This window comes from Andrographis paniculata, unplaced genomic scaffold (genome assembly GCF_009805555.1).
Source record: "Andrographis paniculata isolate CXL003 unplaced genomic scaffold, ASM980555v1 Contig82END, whole genome shotgun sequence".
NCBI lineage: Eukaryota > Viridiplantae > Streptophyta > Magnoliopsida > Lamiales > Acanthaceae > Andrographis > Andrographis paniculata.
In genome coordinates, this window is record NW_026137620.1 from 1,523,953 (window position 1) to 1,542,004 (window position 18,052).

Sequence of the window (18,052 nt, forward strand, 5' to 3'; positions counted from 1 at the left end):
TAATATAACTAAGTTAAAAAGAAGCCGGAACAAACCAAATTTAAACAAACTTTCCAAAAAATTATATAGCAAACTTGATATATTTATCAAAAGAGGATTCCGACCGCACAAAAAAAAAATGAATTTAGAAAATAACATAATAAAAATAAATTATAAAATTTAAAGTACTTCGTGCATTTTTGAAGCAAATCCGTCAATCAAATCTTCATAATTTACTTTTGTCCAAAATTTCATTTTCAATTGCTACTAAAGGCAGACCGTTTAGCCTTTCTTGGAACATAGAATTAAGTCTTAAGCAACTTTAATTTTAAAAAACTTCTTTCGGTTGTTGCAAGGATGGTTAACAATATCCTATAGGCAACAATTGTATTGGGAAAACAATCAATAAATTTCAAAAAGTTTATAATATCCAGAGTATCAAATTTTTTCTTAGGTAAACACTCTTGTAGCAACTTCTAACTCCACATATAAATCATATCCTGCAATCCATAAACCGTAATCCAACAATTTATCCAAAAAAATTGAATTGAAAAAATAATAAAAATATTGTATTAGAATTAATAGATGAGAGAATTAAAATTATTAAATGAATTCATACCAGAAAAAAAAAAAAAAAAAAGGCACGGTGTCGCCTGTTTGTCTGTCTATGTCGCTGAACCGAAGGAGAAAAGAAGAATGAGATGGAGGTGAATTGTCTGTCTATCTATGTCGCTGAATCGAGGGAGAAAAAAATGAGAGAGACGGGGATTGTGTGTATGTCTATATCGCTGAACCGATGGAGAAAAGAAAAAGAAGAGGGAGGGGGAGGGGGATTAGTCTGTCTATGTCGCTGAACCAAGGGAGAAAAGAAGAAGAATGAGGGGATTGTGAACGCGACGATTAAATTTGGGATTAGGGTTTTAAAAATAATTTTAGAATTAAAATTAATTTAGATAATTATGGAGAAGAAAAAATATAATTTAAAATTTAATATTTAATTTGAAATTTAATATATCTAATAATAATATATTAATATTTTAAAATATATGCCCTCTCTTAAAATTGGGCCCTGAGCTATAGCTCATTGTGCTCCTACTAATAATCGCCCCTTTATTGATAAAAATACCAAATAAACTCTAAAAAAAAGTAAATAATTAGATAAATAATTTTTAAAAATATTAGTTGTATATAAAAAAAATTAAATAAGGGGCCCCCGAGTTCGAATAGATCCGAGACTCAACCCGTTTATTTGGGGGTCGGATGCAATTATTCGGGTATGGATCAGGTATTGTGTACTCTTATCTGGTCTGGGCCTAGGATTGGACTCTACCCGACTTGGACCAAATCAATATATTAATAATATATCAATGATATATATGAAAAATTTAAGAATTATAAAAGCTTTCCGCATATTTGTCAGGTCCATTAGGTTTTATAGGGTATTGTTCGAGTTGGATCCATGTATAGTCGGATCCGGGTATAGTTGGATCCAGTTTGAATCTCGGGTCCAACACTATGTATTTGGATCGAATCTCGACAGACTGACTGAACTCGACTCATTGTCATCTCTATCCCATTATATTCATTACCAAATATAATTAAAAAAGGTCTTTTGTTAAAGAATAAGTATATGATCAAATATAATTAAAATATTTATATTTATAATTAAAATTACTCCCTCCGTCTCATTGAAAAGTTACCATTTTCTATTTTCATCCGTCCTAAAACAAGGTTACCATTTCCTAATTTAGTAATTGTACTACCTACCTAACATAATAAATACCATTTCAACTTACAATATATTACACAAATGTCATTACTTTTATATTACACTATAGTAATATGGGTATTTTTGTCATTTTTACTAAAATTAAATATAATACTAATATTCAAAAATTTACGTGCAAAAAGCAAATGTCACCCTTCCAATAAGACGGGGAGAGTATAATAATACGTAATTGATAAACTGTTGAATGTAAACCAGACATTTTTTATTATAATGGTCAATTATGTAGAATTACTTATAGTTAATTTTAATATAGAAATAGATCATTTTAATTTCCTATAAACTATAAAGATTTAAAAAATAAAAGGTTATTTTTTTTTTTTTTGGAGATTGAATTTTTTAGATTGAAAGTTTAAATAATAATTTAATAAGATATTTTGTAAAAAGAATAAATATATTTTTAAGAATTTTTCTTTTTTTCCTAATTATGAGTTTATGACTATACATAATTATTTTTTCAGTGTAAATAGAAAATTATGGACATAAGCTTTCGGAGAATAGAATTTGTATTAAACTTTCTTAAAACCTTACCATTGCGTCTAATGTTTCCTCTCTACTTTTTGGGTATTGTATTTATAAAGAAAATAATATAAGCCTAACAATATATTTTAATATAATATATAATATATATTTTGAAATCTTCAAAGATCAATTTCTATTTTTAGTAAAAATGACCTATTTTATTTTTTTATATTTTAAATATATTTAATAAATATAAATTAATTTAATTAAATTTATAACTTTTTACGACGACCATTCAAAACCTCTTTATTTCTATATGTATTCAATAAACGAATATTTTTATCTATATTTAAAACTTCTCATTTTTCTATAAAATTAATTTTAAGTTAATCATAAATAAATAAATATTTTTTTATTTATTTGTATTATATAAAATTTTACTATCTACAAAATGATATACATATTGCATATAGTATATTGAAATATAATAATAAAAATATTTAAAATACCAACAACACTACTCCTATAAAAAATAATAAAATAAAATCATAACTTATTATTGATAACTTACTCATCTAATTTACCTAAAATACCGTGCCCATAACCAAATGGCTCATTTTTTCCGAAACGGAGGGAGTATAATATAATATATTTTGATTGCAACCCAATAAGGAGATTATACATCACAATACAGTATATAACTCATACAACAAATAATGCAATAGATAGTCTCATACATTATATAACTCTATGTAGCATTATATATTGTGATTTTAGCACAATAAGCATGAAACGCGAGAAATGAGGGGAACCCTGAGTGTCTGACTCTCCTGCCAAATTCGATTTGGAAAACACGAGAAATAAAACACCGAGGAATCAATATATTTCCTGTGTATACCTTCGGTATCGGTCATGTTATGCTAAATCTAGGATCGACAAGTTTGATATTTACACGAAAAATATAAATCTAAAAAAACCTAAAGAATCTTTTATATATCAAAGGCAAAAATGTTCGGACTCAGTTTACCCAAAGTATATAAACCAAAGTCAACTATCGCACACGACCTAGACCCAAACTGCAAACGACATCCACGGGAACACAACAAATGAGCGAATCGAAACCCAATCTAAGGAAACATCAACATTCTAAGCCTAATTTCATCGCGGACAAACAAATACACCACGAACAACAAATAAGGCAAGAATCGAGAAGGCAAACCGAAGAACAACCTCGGAACAGGCTGAACATCAAAAGCACAAGTCAAATCCACAGCTTCGCCGGACAACGCCACCGGAAACTCAAGGGAAGATCGACCGGAAGGTGTCAAGCAGAGAGGATTTTCTGTAGAGAGAAGAATCGCAATCTATGAGAGTGAATGAGTGAACCGGTCTAATGCAAGACTGACTGCTGGCTGTTGGATTGAGGATTTCTCTTTGAGCAGTTGGATCTTTGCCTTACCTGATCTTATATGTGCTTCTCTCTGAACCACATATAAAATCCACCCCAAATAAGACACACACACTTTAATTAGCAGCCTATTCAAACTTCGGCACTGGCCCATGATCCGCGACCCACTTGACCTTGGCCTGTGACCCGCTCCTATTTGTGACCCGTCACCCCGACCCAATCCGCATCCTTTTTATTAGACTAGATCTCAACCGTCTATTTAGGGTTGAGATCGTGGCCGTCCATCTCTTTTTAATCTACATATATATTTGTGGGGAGAGATGCTTCGTCACACATAATTCATCTCTCTCTCTCTTCTCCCGCTTTCTCTCCAACTTCTCACTAAAATCGACTTCCGGCGAGCCATTTTCTCCAGAATTTTGTGGAGAATAGGTGTTGCTTTCAGCCACCCTTCTTGTTTTTGAACTGTAAGGGGTTCGATTCGAGATTTTGTGATCGGTTTGTGTAGTTCCTTTTTTCTGTCCACTGTTTAGCTGTCTGCTTTGTTTTTCGTCGTGTTTCGTGGGTTTCGGACCGGTTTGTTTGTGTTTGTCGCGTTTATAGTGTGTATTGTGTCGATTTTGTATTTTCGAGTAGTTTTGGGGCAGAGCCTACCAAGTTTAAAGTTTCTAATCGATTTAGTTAATAAAATCTCGATCTATTTCTTTATTTTTAATAACAGGTCAAAACCAATCACACTGTATGCTATAGCTTCGTTATCTAGTCGGACTTACTCATTCTTTGAATCTTACGATGCTATACCGAATGTCGTCACGAGGAGCGTCGGCGGCTCTTGAGCATGGTCGTTCTCAGATGTTATATAAAGGTTGCGACAATCCCCGAGCTGTCGGTTGTCGCAATCTGTTCAAACAAGAACAAAAGCGACAACATTGGCGACTGCAGTGAGATCTATTTTTCGGACATGTGTGCCGAGGATATAAAGGATTTTCTAATCACATTTAAAATCCTTGAAGGAGATCTCTTGGACAGCGACGCTATCGTAGAAGCGTTACGAGAGTATTTCGACATAGTCGCAAGAAGGATGGTACAATTGTACAAACATTGCACTATCTTCCGGCCAAAGATTCATGGCATCTGATTCTACATACCGAATTTGGCAGTTAATCAACAAATGGTCGTATGCGCGTTGCCGATGTTGTTGCCGCGGCCAGGGCCGTTTCTGACTTTCGAAGGGCACGGGGCGAAATAAAAGTCAGGGCCCTTAAATATATATATATATAATATTTTTTACCTATAATAAAATATAAAAAAAAAAAAACAATTTTTCTAGCATAAATTTAATTTCGAAACTTAGGGGATGTATTCAATATAGATTTTGTAGGATTTTGTTGGACTTTCAAAATCTGGGTTTATTCAATCAAGACTTTTAAAAGTCTTTTAAAATCTAGAGGTATTCAGTCCAGACTTTTAAAAGTCTTTTAAAATCCTGAGGTATTCAATATAGACTTTTGTATAGAACAGAATATCTCCTTACCATCACAGATTTTCATGGATTATTAAAATTATTATTATTATTATTATTATTATTATTATTATTATTGTTATTATTATTATTGTTGTTGTTGTTGTTGTATATGTGATCAATAATATGATAATATTTATTACTAATATTATAATTTTTAATAAAAATAATAATTTAAATATTAGCAAATTATTATGATTTCTTTTTAAATATACATTTTAATATTATAAATATAATTTTAAAAAATATTATTATATTACTGTCGTCTTTTCTTTTCAATTATCGAATACACTATATTATCATTACGATAACGGTGAAATAGATATTTAAATATATATTTTTTGTTGAACCATTAATTTATATTTATTTATTTATTTTAATATTTTTTTCAAAAATTATATATTATTTATTTATTTATTTTAATATAACCTTTTTACATATATATTATTTATTAATACTTATATATTATTTATTAATATTAAATATTATCTTATTAATAATTATTTATTATATTTATAAAATTTGTTGTTTGATATAAATTTATATAATTACTATATATTAAAAAAATTATTTTACAATCCTACAAAATTCATATAAATCCATAATGAATTCAATCAAATCCGTAGAAATCCATCTAAATCAATTACTAAAATCCATCAAACTCAACGTAGACTCTGTGGATTTTCTAAATCCACATAAATCCATAAACTTTTTAAAATCCAAAAAAATCCATTAAAATCTCAATTGAATATACCCCCTTAGTATAAATTTTCACATACTTTACAAATTGCGTAACGCTCCCTTATATTTTAACAAACGCTATCTGAAACCCTCGCCATGCAAAAAATATAAATGAAAAGTCATCTTCTCATCATAAAAAAAAACATATATATATATAAATGAGTTTCATGAAACATTTTTTAAAGTATAAGGGGTTTCATGCAATTTTTAAAGTATAATTAAAGGAGTTATTGATAATTTTGTCTAATAATAATAATAATAATAATAATAATAATAATAATAATTGTCTAATATTTATTATCTTTTTAGTGCAAAAAAAAATAATTAAAACAAAAATTAAAAACCCCTAAATATATATAAATGATCTACTCCGATGTTTTCTTTACCTATAATAGAATATAAATTATTAAATAAAATAATTTTTTTAGAATTTTTAGATAAAATATCAATAATAGTATTAACATTAACAATTTTAAAACAAAAATTAGGGGCCCCTAAATATGTATAAATAATATAGTTTTTATTTATAATAAAATATAAATAATTAAATAAAATAAATTTTCTAATATTTTTATATGCAAAATATCAATAATACTATTAATATTAACTTTGTCTAATTCTTTTTTAATGCGTAAAAAAATATTTTTAAATTTTGAATGTTAGATAAAAACTTAACCACCAAGCCATGCTTTTCTATTAATTAATTAATGTCAAATAAGTTATATATATAACATAATTAAATAATGGGCCCTAATTTAGATTGGGCCCTGGGCGGGCACCCCTTTCGCCCGGGCCCAGGGACGGCCTTGGCCGCAGCGGTAGCGTTCTTCGAAAAACACGAACAAGCTCGAGACATTTTCAAGGAGTGCTGTGTGTGTGAGAATTTGTAAAAGTAAAGAAATGCTTAGGCATTTTCGACAAAGTCTTGCTACGGGGCAAATTCGACGTGGTGATACATTGTACGAATGGCTTTCGGAAGAGATTGGTGATTCAATTAGCTTATTTGACCAACTTAATATATTAGCTATTTGTGTCATAATATTTGATACAGAATAACCTGTACCTTCTTGAATCAATCCATATATATAAAAGAAATGACATTATTATATATGGCAGCAAAAAATGTGTAAACATCGAGCTTATACGTAAGTATGTATTTATGTATGTATGTATGTATGTACGTCTGAATGTATATGTATGTACGTAGATATGCTTTCTAACCTTCAATATGACTTCAGAAATCCTCATCGTATTCATCATTTTGAGAGCCTATCTCATTTGAGAATCCGCACCTTTCTATCCTAACATTATTTAGATAAAAAAAACAATGGTCATATTAGATGTGTGTGTAAAGCGGAATATAAACAACAAGAAACAAAAAATGGATTTTTTGCATGAGATGCTAGCTAGGCATTTGGAACTCAGAAAATTAAAGTAAAGCTAAGATGAATTTGAAAGGGCAACAAAAGCTAGATCAAAAGTCTGAATATATGCATGCACAAACACCAAAAGATATCGATTTAAGAAAATTTGGAATTATACAAACCTCAATCAATAATATGCTCTGTTAATATGCTGGCCACCCTTCCCTTGTGATCGAGCAAATCTCTAAACCTTTAACCAATAAGCATAAGGCCATTTAAGCAATCAAAAGTAAATACACAAAAATAGGGCAGGACAAACACATGGATTAAACAACAATGCCTAATGGATTCATGATTTCATGCATTGACTTATTTTAATTTGGGATTCAATGACCAATTCATCGATAAGCTAGGGAGGGTATATACAAAAGGAATGAATAATAATAGCAAGAATAATTCTTTCTGACCTCCAATCTGACTTCATGAACCTCCTCTGGTTCATCATTTCGAGAGCCATCCCATTTCATAAAACGCACATTTCCATCCTAACATTATTTATATGAAAATAATGGCCAGATTAGATGTACGAGTAAAACATAAGATAACAACAACAACATCAACAAAAGTAAAAAAGTTTTTTTCATGTACATTAGTTCCATACGCGAAGCCTCCACCACTTGAAGGATGGAAACATGCTGCAGTTGCCATTTCTTTTGTGCTGGAAAGAATCGTAATAAGTTGCAAATCACGAACCCTGTATATCTGAGAAACCATACAAAGAATTTAAGTACTTGGAAGAAATTGAGTATTGTGTCAACACACACACACACAAAATGCATTTAGTGCTCGGTATAGTTTTGTCATTCTTGATATCAAGACCATTCATGATCCACTGGTATATTTTATCTGAATACACAAGATATAGACATATAAGACTTTGTGTATCCTAAAATCCTTTATGCCAGTAGGTCTTAAAGTGGAATTCAACCAAATATTGCAATTTGAGCTTTCTCACACTACACACAGACAAAATGACATGATGAATTGGAGTTGCCAAAATATCTCAATTTTAGTAAATCATAAGTGAAAACAACAGCTCGCCAAAGTATGCACAACAAAAAATGTGATTCTACACATAATTCTCACCTCTAGAATTATATAACTCAATACTTTCACCCCTCTCTCAATTCGAGTGCGTCTGAGAAGTGAATCGTGCTGAATGCCATAAGCTAACAGTAAGTGTTCTGAGGTAGGCGAGAACTAGAAAGGTGCCAAATGAAAATAAAAATAAATTATAAAATGATAAGTATTTCGACATTCAAATCGATGAATCAGAAATATTGAAACACCAAATTAGATAACACTACTAACCTGTATTGAAGTCAAGCATTGTGGTGCCAAGATCATACGAGACATCAAAATAGAACCGAAGCTATAAAAAGGAAAACAAACATCAGCTTAAAAATAAATATTAGAATTGGGTAAACTTGTAGCGTGCAAGAAAACACAAGACTTACGTAGTCTCTTCAAGAGAATATATTCTTAATTCAAATACAAATTTTTTGGATGAGGATCTCTCTTGTTTAGTTGTTGAAGTTGAGGCGCCACAATCATCATGTCTTAGTTTACATGCTAAACAAACCGCTAAATATCTTCCGCATGGAGAACAATGAGCACCCATTTCACTAGAAAAATAATATCATATGTCAGCATTTGATGTCATTCGTCTATGAGAGAGAAGGAAAAATGATAATAATCTTAATATTAAAGGCAATCTCCTGGTTAATCATGTAAAATGTAATTTTTTACAACCTAATAAAGACGGTCTAAAATTTTCATGAAAACATATGCCAATTTCCATTGGGAATCATGTTAATATCCATCAATGAAACCAACCAATTCCAGAAGAGCAAACAGTAGACAATTTTACGTACCTACGAACTACAACATTGGGAATTGTTAAGTAGCAGTCGGCACGTCTAAGATGTTTGTATGGATTATTGAGATTATAGTGCCATATTCTAATATCAGTTAAGCCTTTTCCAATCCATGCATTAGCATACGGAGTTGGCGATTCACTAGGCCGTGCATCCGACAAATCTAGAGTTGGAGGGATGTAAAGCAAGCATGCTGTTTTGGCATATTGGATACCTGAATTACCAAAGATGCACTCCTGAAAGACAATCACTATAAAAATTATATATTGAGAATAATGTAAAAATAAAAAATAAAAAAATAACTGCACAAAACAGAACCTCAGCCGTCAGAAGACATCGTGCAACACAAGGATGAAAACAGACCAAGCGGAGAGTATCATTGGTCCTTAGGATAGGATTTTGTTCCACTTCCTCTGCATCATCTTCTTCCTCTGCATCTTCTTCTTCCTCATCCACTTCCTCTGCATATTCTTCTTCCTCATACATTTCCTCTCCATCTTCTTCTTCCTCATCCATTTCCTCTCCATATTCTCCATCTTCTTCTTCCTCATCCACTTCCTCTGCATCTTCTTCTTCCTCATCCATTTCCTCTGCATATTCTTGTTCCTCATCCACTTCCTCTGCATCTCCTTCTTCCTCATCCATTTCCTCTCCATCTTCTCCATATTCTTCTTCCTCATCCACTTCCTCTGCATCTTCTTCTTCCTCATCCACTGCCTCTCCATCTTCTTCTTCCAATCCCTCTCTATATTGCCATATAAAAATCTGTTGCATACAAAAAGTTAGCTCATAGAAGCTTTCATAATATCAAACAAGGTTAATAATATTTGTTTTTCTCTGAATGCTAACCTCATCTTCAGTGCCTACTGCTAAGATTTCTTTTTGGGCATGGAAGGATAAAAATCTTGGAATCGTATCTACAAAGTGGCAAGAAAAATTAAAGAAAAACTGCATTAACAAAGTGTTTTTTTAATAGATAAATAAATAAATGTATTGAACAATATAAAATTTGAAATTACCAAATTCACGCATTCTAATATAGGCTGAAGTGTTTACATTCCACACTGATACTTGTGCCATCATTGTTCTGTTTGTAAGAACATCACGATCAATCGGATGGAAGTTAGCCTACAGAAGCCCCAATAGTTAGATGAACAGTTTATACATTGAATTCTAAAAGATGATATATAGCTTATGACAGTTGAATGAACCTAATCAATAGACAGCTTACCGGCCAAATTACATGTATAGAATCAGCCAACTGTATGCATCTTTCAGTTTGAGTATCAATTAACTTCGTACCATATACTCTGTGTAAGTATTAATAGCATCATAGATGTAACAGTTTTAGCAAATTAATTCACATGGACACGAAGAGAAAATAAACTAACAGATTAGTAGCAAGCAATTTTTTCATATGCATTGAAGGCTATTGACTTCATGAGATGAGGTATAGACAGCCTATATTAATAGCATGATATATGTAACAGTTTTAGCTATTATGCACATGCACACAAAGAGAAAATAAACTAACAGATTAAGCATTTTTCCATCTGCACCGAAGGCTTTTGTGCGAACTTAATAAATTCATGAGATGAGGTATAGACAGGTTATATATCAACAGCGTCACAGATGTAACAATTTTGGCAAGCTAAATTGAATTATGCACATGCAAACAGAGAGAATATAAACAACCATATTAGCAGCAAGCTATTGACTGAGCCTATGATATTTCTAGTTTGATAAATTCATGAGATGATATATAGACAACTTATATATTAATAGCATGATAGATCTAACAGTTTTGGCAAGCTAAATTGAATTTTCCAAATGCACACGAAGAGAAAATAATAAACTAACAGATTCGCCGCAAGCATTGTTCCATCAGCATTGAAGGTTGTCGACTTCACTTTCTTTACTTGTACTTCGGGTGGAGGCTCTAGACTGCAGAATGAGCTCGATAAATTCCTGAGGGACATGCCCTCTGCCCTGTGAATTTATATAGATATAAATATGCATACAAACTACTTTACACACGTCTACAACAATGAATAAAGCATTAATTGCATATACCATGATCCAATAGCAGCATTGCAGTTCCTCCTCAAAAAACTTTTGGGTGCTCTGGACGACAATTCTCTGCGCGATAAGATGCTACAGATATTACTGCCGTTGTTGTTGTTGTTGTTGGCGGCCTTCACAACTTGGACGCGAGGTTCCTGCGCATTCATGGTTGTTTGGTCGTCAAGTCATCTAACTGCTTAACAGAGAAGAGAAGGGGAGAAACTGCTTAACAGATTAGTGAGTTGCGTAAATTTGCGTATTTATATTTCAATATAACACTGCTTAGTGTGTTTGTGGTGAGGCAGAAAGAAAATGGCGGGAATATGTTTGTAACTGCGGAACGCGTGATCTCTATCATGCTTACTAAGTGTAAGCGAATCTTCATGATTGAGGTTTTTAGTAATATGGTTGCAATTACATTGAAAAAATAAAATAATTTTTTTTTAAAAAAAAAAAAGAAAAACAAAAAAACTTTTGATTGAATAAGTTGTTCACTTGTAGGAAAGAGTTATATATTGCTGATGCAAGGCCTCGGGAAAATGCTATAGCGAATAGAGTTACAGAGACGTCTCGATCTTTTTTGGGGCCCTGAGCAAAAATAAATTTTAGGCCCTATAAATACACGATTAAATATATTTTTAAAATGATATCACTGATATTAGCGTTGGCTAGACAAGAAGTTGAACGGTCTGATGATGGTGTTGACTCCGAAGAAAAAAAATGGAAATCGAACTGAGAGTGCTTCATGGTGTTGACTCTGAACAAAAAAATGGAAATCGAACTGAGGGCGCTTCGTCTGAAGGCTTGAATAGTGAGAAAAAATGAAAGAGAAAATAGAGAAAGAGGGAGAAGTGAGTTTTGGTCTGAGTGGGTTGGCGTTGCGCGGCAAGGACGTGAAAGGGAAAAGGTGTAGAGGACAGATTGAATTTCTAAACATGCAGCGCTTTGTGATTAAGAAGAAGAGATAAATATATATATATATATATAAGAAAAAAAAAATAAAAGAGAGAAATAATATTAGATTTTTAAATTTAATCTTAAAAATAAAATTTGAATTGGATAATAATAAAAAATATAAAATATAAATTAAAATTTAAAATTTAATAATGATAATGGACTAATACTTTTAAAAGGAAGAGGATAGTGTGTAATTTTAATTCAGCAATGCTGATATGTAAAAAAGGGGTCTTGTCTTCTGTGACAGATCAGAATCATCTGCCAGTTCTTCTCAATCTGAGATGTGTCTAAATATGGTATTTTCCAACTTATGCCTTAATGTTGCATGTTTTTGTATATATATATATATATATATATTCTCAAGTCCAAATTCTCTTAAATGAACTATTTTTAGATAGTCGAGAGACAGCCAGCCATTTCATCTGATGGAATGTCATCATTTTTGGTATGGTTTTGTAATCCTGTGAAGGTCTTTAGATATAATGCACGACGGATCTTTGCTATTTGTCATTAAGAGAATATCCGAATACTATGTAATATCTAGTTGGACGTCTAGTTTTGTAACATAGCATACAATATTAGCAAATAACAAGCATTTTGTATCTACACAAAAGTCAATTGATGCATTGAAGATCTTATCCAAAAAATACATTGCAGCACTTTCAGAAAGTTAATAAGAAAAATCACATCAGCCACATGTGAAATGGTTAGATAATCTTTTGGAAGGCCAATGCCGGAAATGTATCTGATGGTATGATGAGAATTGACAAAGATTTAGATGCGGCGATAAGCTTTTTGTGGCGTTTTTGTCATCCCCAAGACATTGTGCTGATTCTGTAGATCTGCTGAATGCTTAGGACCTGCAGAACAGAACAGAGTAGGTAGTGAGCAAGGCAAGTTGCATAAGTGTTTGAGATAATCAAGAAACCTTCTTTTAAGACATAGATCATGACCTGTTACATTAACCGAAACACTCAGAAGATTCAAAATGGAAATTTAAAACAACAGGATGAGGCCTGTTTTTCATATGCTATCTATAGTATTTTCATGTACTAATTGGAGCAATCAATATGGTACCGATAAATCCCCAATCCGCACCTAACCGAAGTGATATATATATATATATATACATTATTCAGTTATACTAACCCTGACAATTGACTACCATTCATTAATTATCTTTATCTTTCCAAAGTTTGTAATCCATTCCCAGCTAACACCAATTTGATACTATCAATGTTAAAGTCTTAAGTCAATCACTACTTCACAAACACTTTTTCCAACAAGAAGTGATAATTTAGTGCCATCAAATTCCTTATATGACTCTCTTTTTTTTCAAATATTTATTAAAATGAAAAGAAATTTGTTAAAATCCATACTATGAATACAAAAAGGTATTTCTAAGCCAACAAATAGGATCTGATTGATACAAACTAATAGCCCCACTGCAATTGTGCTTCAGATTATGAGAAAGTAAAGCAACATAATAAACAAAATCAAGATCAACTAAATTTCGCACCACAGTCAGATTCAGGCATATATAGTTGAAGATAATCCGTTTTTGTGCACAAAAGAATCGTGGAATAGATTCAGAGTAAAGATAATTTTAACCTAAAAAGATACACAGCCATAGAAAATGCATCTTGTACGGCTTGAAGATAATCGAATTATCTACATCAAATCACACCGCATATGTCGCAATCAAATAATCTCAATTCAAACACAATCAGTCACCAACCACAATCGCCCAATCAATCATCCTTTCCGCAACCGAATCAAAATCGAGTTACACACCAAAACCTAAAACCAATGCAATAACAGATTCATTAATCACACATAAATACCTGCCAAAGAACCGCCGGATTAGTACTCCGCTCAGCCGCCTCAGCGTCCGCCTCCTCCAGCTTCAACGGAACAAAGCTCCGCCTCGGAAAAGCCACCACGCCAGGCTTTCCTCTCTCATCCTCCTCCTCCGCCGCCGGAGACTTTACAATAAGAGGCTCCTCCGCGCGAACAGAAGCGACGGCTGGCTCATCCTTCTCGCTGGCAGTGTTCTTCGGTGGAAACGGCAGCTTGATTCTATAAAGCAAATTGGTGAAGAAAATTATGATAGGATTGTTCTTCTCCTCCTCGGATTCTTCCATTTGAGGCATTCTTCAGCGGCGGTGGAGCGGCGGAGGAAGACGATAGAGTCGCTGTGGGTTAGGAGAAAGAAAGAAAAGTGAAAAAGTGAAGACTAAAGTACAGAAGTTTGTAGATTTATCCAACGCTATTCTACTTTAAATATTAATTTTTAAATATTATTATTATTATATACTTTTAAAAAATATAATAATATAATATTATTTTATATACTAAAGTCTGCTATATTAATATGTTAATTAAAAATAATTAATACTAACTAGATAGATAAGATTAATTTATTCAAATAATATTTATACTAAAATTTATGTTATTTTATATTTAATCAAATAAAGTGAAGATCATAGTATTAGTTAGTCTCATTATTATTTAATTCATAAAAATAATATATGTATTATAATATAATCCTTCAAATAAACGCACTATATATGTATTTATATTAATATTTTTTAGTGCCACTTATTATGTTCACTTTTCTATTTTACTTTTTTCACTTATTAATTATATATTTTAATTTTATTTTAATATTTTAAATTTATAATTTGTCCCTCCATCTATTAATTATACATTTTGATTTAATTTTAAAATTTTTAATTTACAATTTTTTAATTTTAATTAGACTAATTAGTTATCTAATTTAAATTTATTTACTAATTATACTCAGCGAACATGATAGCAGAGACGGAAGAGTACGATGTTATGCTTAAACAAGGCAAATACGGGTGTGTTTCTTTAGCCTCAAACCCTCAGTTTTTTACTATTTAGTCTCTGCGTTTTCTAAAAAAATACACTTTTTACTTTCACAAAATATTTCATCAAACATTATTTTAATACTAAATTCAAATCAAACTTTTTCCCAAGAGATCAGATCAGTCAACCAAATCCTGTAATTTTGTCCTATAATTACTTCATTAAATCCAGTAAAATTAAAGACTATTTATTACTTTTGAAAACTATTTATTAACTGGATTCCCTCAACCAAATTACCTTTAAAAACTATTTACCTTTATTACTCCATCTTTGCCGTTGGAGCAAACGTTTCTTGATAATCTACTCCATATGTCTGTGTCTGTGTATCCTTTCGCAACTAACTTGCCTTGTAAGCTTGGATTTTTGTAATATGGCTTATTTTCAATAACTAACAAATCTGATTCATTATACTCACACTTGTTAAATCATTTATTACCCATCTTACAACACAAACTATTTATCATTTTTCCAAAGCATGTCCAAACAAAACATCATTTTTAAAACCTATTTTCCATTAAAAAAAACTTCAAACCTAGAACCTTCCAAAACACATCCAAACACACCCTGATTTAAGAGAATTGGCAAATAAAGAGGTAATATCGTCTATATCAATTAAGGACAAGCAACGAAATCGCCAGATTGCAGGTGCACTTGATCAAAGAAAGCAAAGTCTCAAAATGTTTTCAGAAGCAAACAGGTTGTTTTGGCGCAAATAAAAACACAAAAAGACTAGTGGCATCTTGAAGCAAGAATATAAAGATTAACAAAGTATAGCTATGAAGAAACATAAAACACTGCTCAACTTACAATTTTGCTGAACTTCTCAATTGTTGCCAATGGAATTGTTCCAAGTCCTATAATGTTTCTAGATCCATCACTCTGTAAAAAGATTTTCCTACTATGAGTAACTGCCTCTCAATATTGTTTCAAGATTATTCGAGCAGAAACAAGTATGGCTCAGAATGAATAACAGAAAGATTGAAGCATAAAGACTAGCTTACACTTCATAACAGAAAATTATCACACAAAAAAAAAAAATCAGGTAAGGAAGGAAGGGCACTATAAAAAATTTCTCTTGGAGCATCTAGAGTTTTGTATATGCTAGATATCCAATGATCCAGAATTAAATTTAAACTCTTCAGATTTGGTAAAATCAGAGCATTCGATCATTCCATACATTATTAAAATAATCATTCAAAGTAAAGGCATTACCTCTACTATAACTTGCTCCGCTTCAATCAAAAATTGTTGCAGAGCACTTGGAATAGACCTCGAAACAGGCTGCCAAAGAAATCACATATACATATATAATCAAAAGGCCTGTGATGTTTTGTGCATATTACACTTCGACCCGACCCGACCTATCGAAACCCGGATCCCGTGCCCGCGGTTCGACCCGATTGAGTGATGAATTGGAGGATGGGTTCGGTTGGCCTGAACCGCCCTGGACCGCCCTCAAACCGGTCCAAGGGGTCTGATATATATATACATCGCTTCCCGGTTCACTAGACAGACGAATCCTCACTCCTTCACATCGCGATATTCACTCTCTGGAGCCCTAGCTTTCCCGACGAACGCGATCGATCTGTCTGGTGCATTCCGGCGAGTTTGGCCATCGGAACTTGAAGTTCATCCACCGTGATTGTGTTACAGCTTGTTCTAGAGCTGTTCTTCGGTTTGATTTCTCGATTCTATGTTTATGGGCTGTTCGTGGTGTAATTGATTGTCCGCGATGATTTAGGCTTAGAATCTTGAGATTTCTTTCGATTAGGTTGTTAATCGCGCTGATTGTGCGTTTCTGTGGATGTCGGTAGTGTTTGGGTCGAGGTTGTGTGTAAGTGTTGCTAGTCGGTTGAAATATTGGGTAAACTGAGTCCGAACTCCTTCGATTAAGAAAGTATATAAAAGATTCGATGTTTCTTGTTTCATATGTGTTCGATTAGTTGTAAACTACAAGCATTAGGTCTTAAATTTCGATTACAAGTGGTATCAGAGCTAGTTAGGGCTTGCTAGTTTACTGGAATCGTGATTTTCGAGTTCCTGGAGTGAACACCTAGTTCTCTCTGTAAAATCCGAAGGTTTTGTGTAAATAATTTCAAGGTTTTCGAAGTCTTGGTTGTTTACTGTTCTGTCGAAGTGAAAACTGAATTTTTATGGTGTTTTCACTTCTGTAAAGTTTAGATCTCCTTGATTAAGGACTAAGATAGGCCTGTAGGAGATTAGGACTTGAAATCATCCTTGTTTGGTTGATTTGGGTAGTTCCTTGTTGATTGATTCATCCAAACTTTACTAATTTGTGTATTAAGTGCGCAGTTGGAAGGATTTTACAGGTTGGAGGCCTTGAATTACGAAAAGAAAGTCAAAGAATAGTTGCGGAGCTTGGAGTGGGTAACATTCCTAACCCTGTTACATATTTTTGTGAGATTTCAGTTTTGGGGTGACTAAGTGTGGCGATTTGAGTTTGTTAAGTGGCTGTTTTTGTGCTAAGTGGCTGTTTCTGTGATAAGTGTGGCTGTTTGAGGTTATTGTGACAGTTAAAGTGTTAGTTAGAGCAGTTTGTGCAAAGCTGGTTGTGTGTTATGAAATATTAACTGCTCCTAAGTTAGTTTTCTCAAGAAACTAACCATTGGATTAGTTACTATTCAGTTTTCTCTGTTCTGGAGCATTCTTATCTGGTGGATATTTTTGTTGAGATTTTATAAACAATAAATCTGTTTTTAAAGCGATTCAGTGAATCTGTTCTAAGGACCAGTAGCTTTTTTTTTGTGAAATTTGGCCTGTTCTTGTGTCTTTTTCTTAAAACAGATTGGTTTTCTCTTCATTTTAAAATTCATGGCTAGTCAAGCATTTTTTAATATACAACCTTTTGATGGAAAATCTGATTTTGCAATTTGGAAACAAAAGATGAGAAGTGTTCTTGTAACTCAAAGATTGATAAAA

The 18,052-nt window shown here is 32.2% G+C and overlaps 3 protein-coding genes across 5 annotated transcripts in view; all 3 read right to left on the reverse strand.

Annotated features, from left to right (window-relative positions):
- The window catches only part of LOC127241288 (phosphatidylinositol-3-phosphatase myotubularin-1), a 50,149-nt gene that overhangs the window by 26,807 nt on the left and 5,290 nt on the right, over positions 1-18,052 (reverse strand). For 2 of the 3 annotated variants that reach the window (XM_051260249.1, XM_051260246.1), the window contains exon 2: positions 16,325-16,393. The exons of the other annotated variant lie outside the window; for it this stretch is intronic. In XM_051260249.1, the coding sequence (XP_051116206.1) occupies positions 16,325-16,393 (69 nt within the window). The remainder of the gene's footprint in view (positions 1-16,324; positions 16,394-18,052) is intronic. 3 annotated transcript variants of the gene reach the window in all.
- On the reverse strand, positions 8,818-11,430 carry LOC127241198 (uncharacterized). Its single transcript, XM_051260127.1, has 8 exons — positions 11,273-11,430; positions 11,060-11,188; positions 10,431-10,509; positions 10,219-10,327; positions 10,049-10,116; positions 9,518-9,964; positions 9,414-9,435; positions 8,818-8,947 (listed from the first exon to the last, which is right to left on the reverse strand). Exons 1-8 carry the CDS (start codon positions 11,428-11,430, stop codon positions 8,907-8,909), a joined length of 1,053 nt encoding a protein of 350 aa, XP_051116084.1. The 3' UTR covers positions 8,818-8,906.
- Positions 12,818-14,468, reverse strand: LOC127241289 (uncharacterized). The gene is made up of 2 exons (XM_051260250.1): positions 14,065-14,468; positions 12,818-13,080 (listed from the first exon to the last, which is right to left on the reverse strand). Exons 1-2 carry the CDS (start codon positions 14,371-14,373, stop codon positions 13,030-13,032), a joined length of 360 nt encoding a protein of 119 aa, XP_051116207.1. The 5' UTR covers positions 14,374-14,468; the 3' UTR covers positions 12,818-13,029.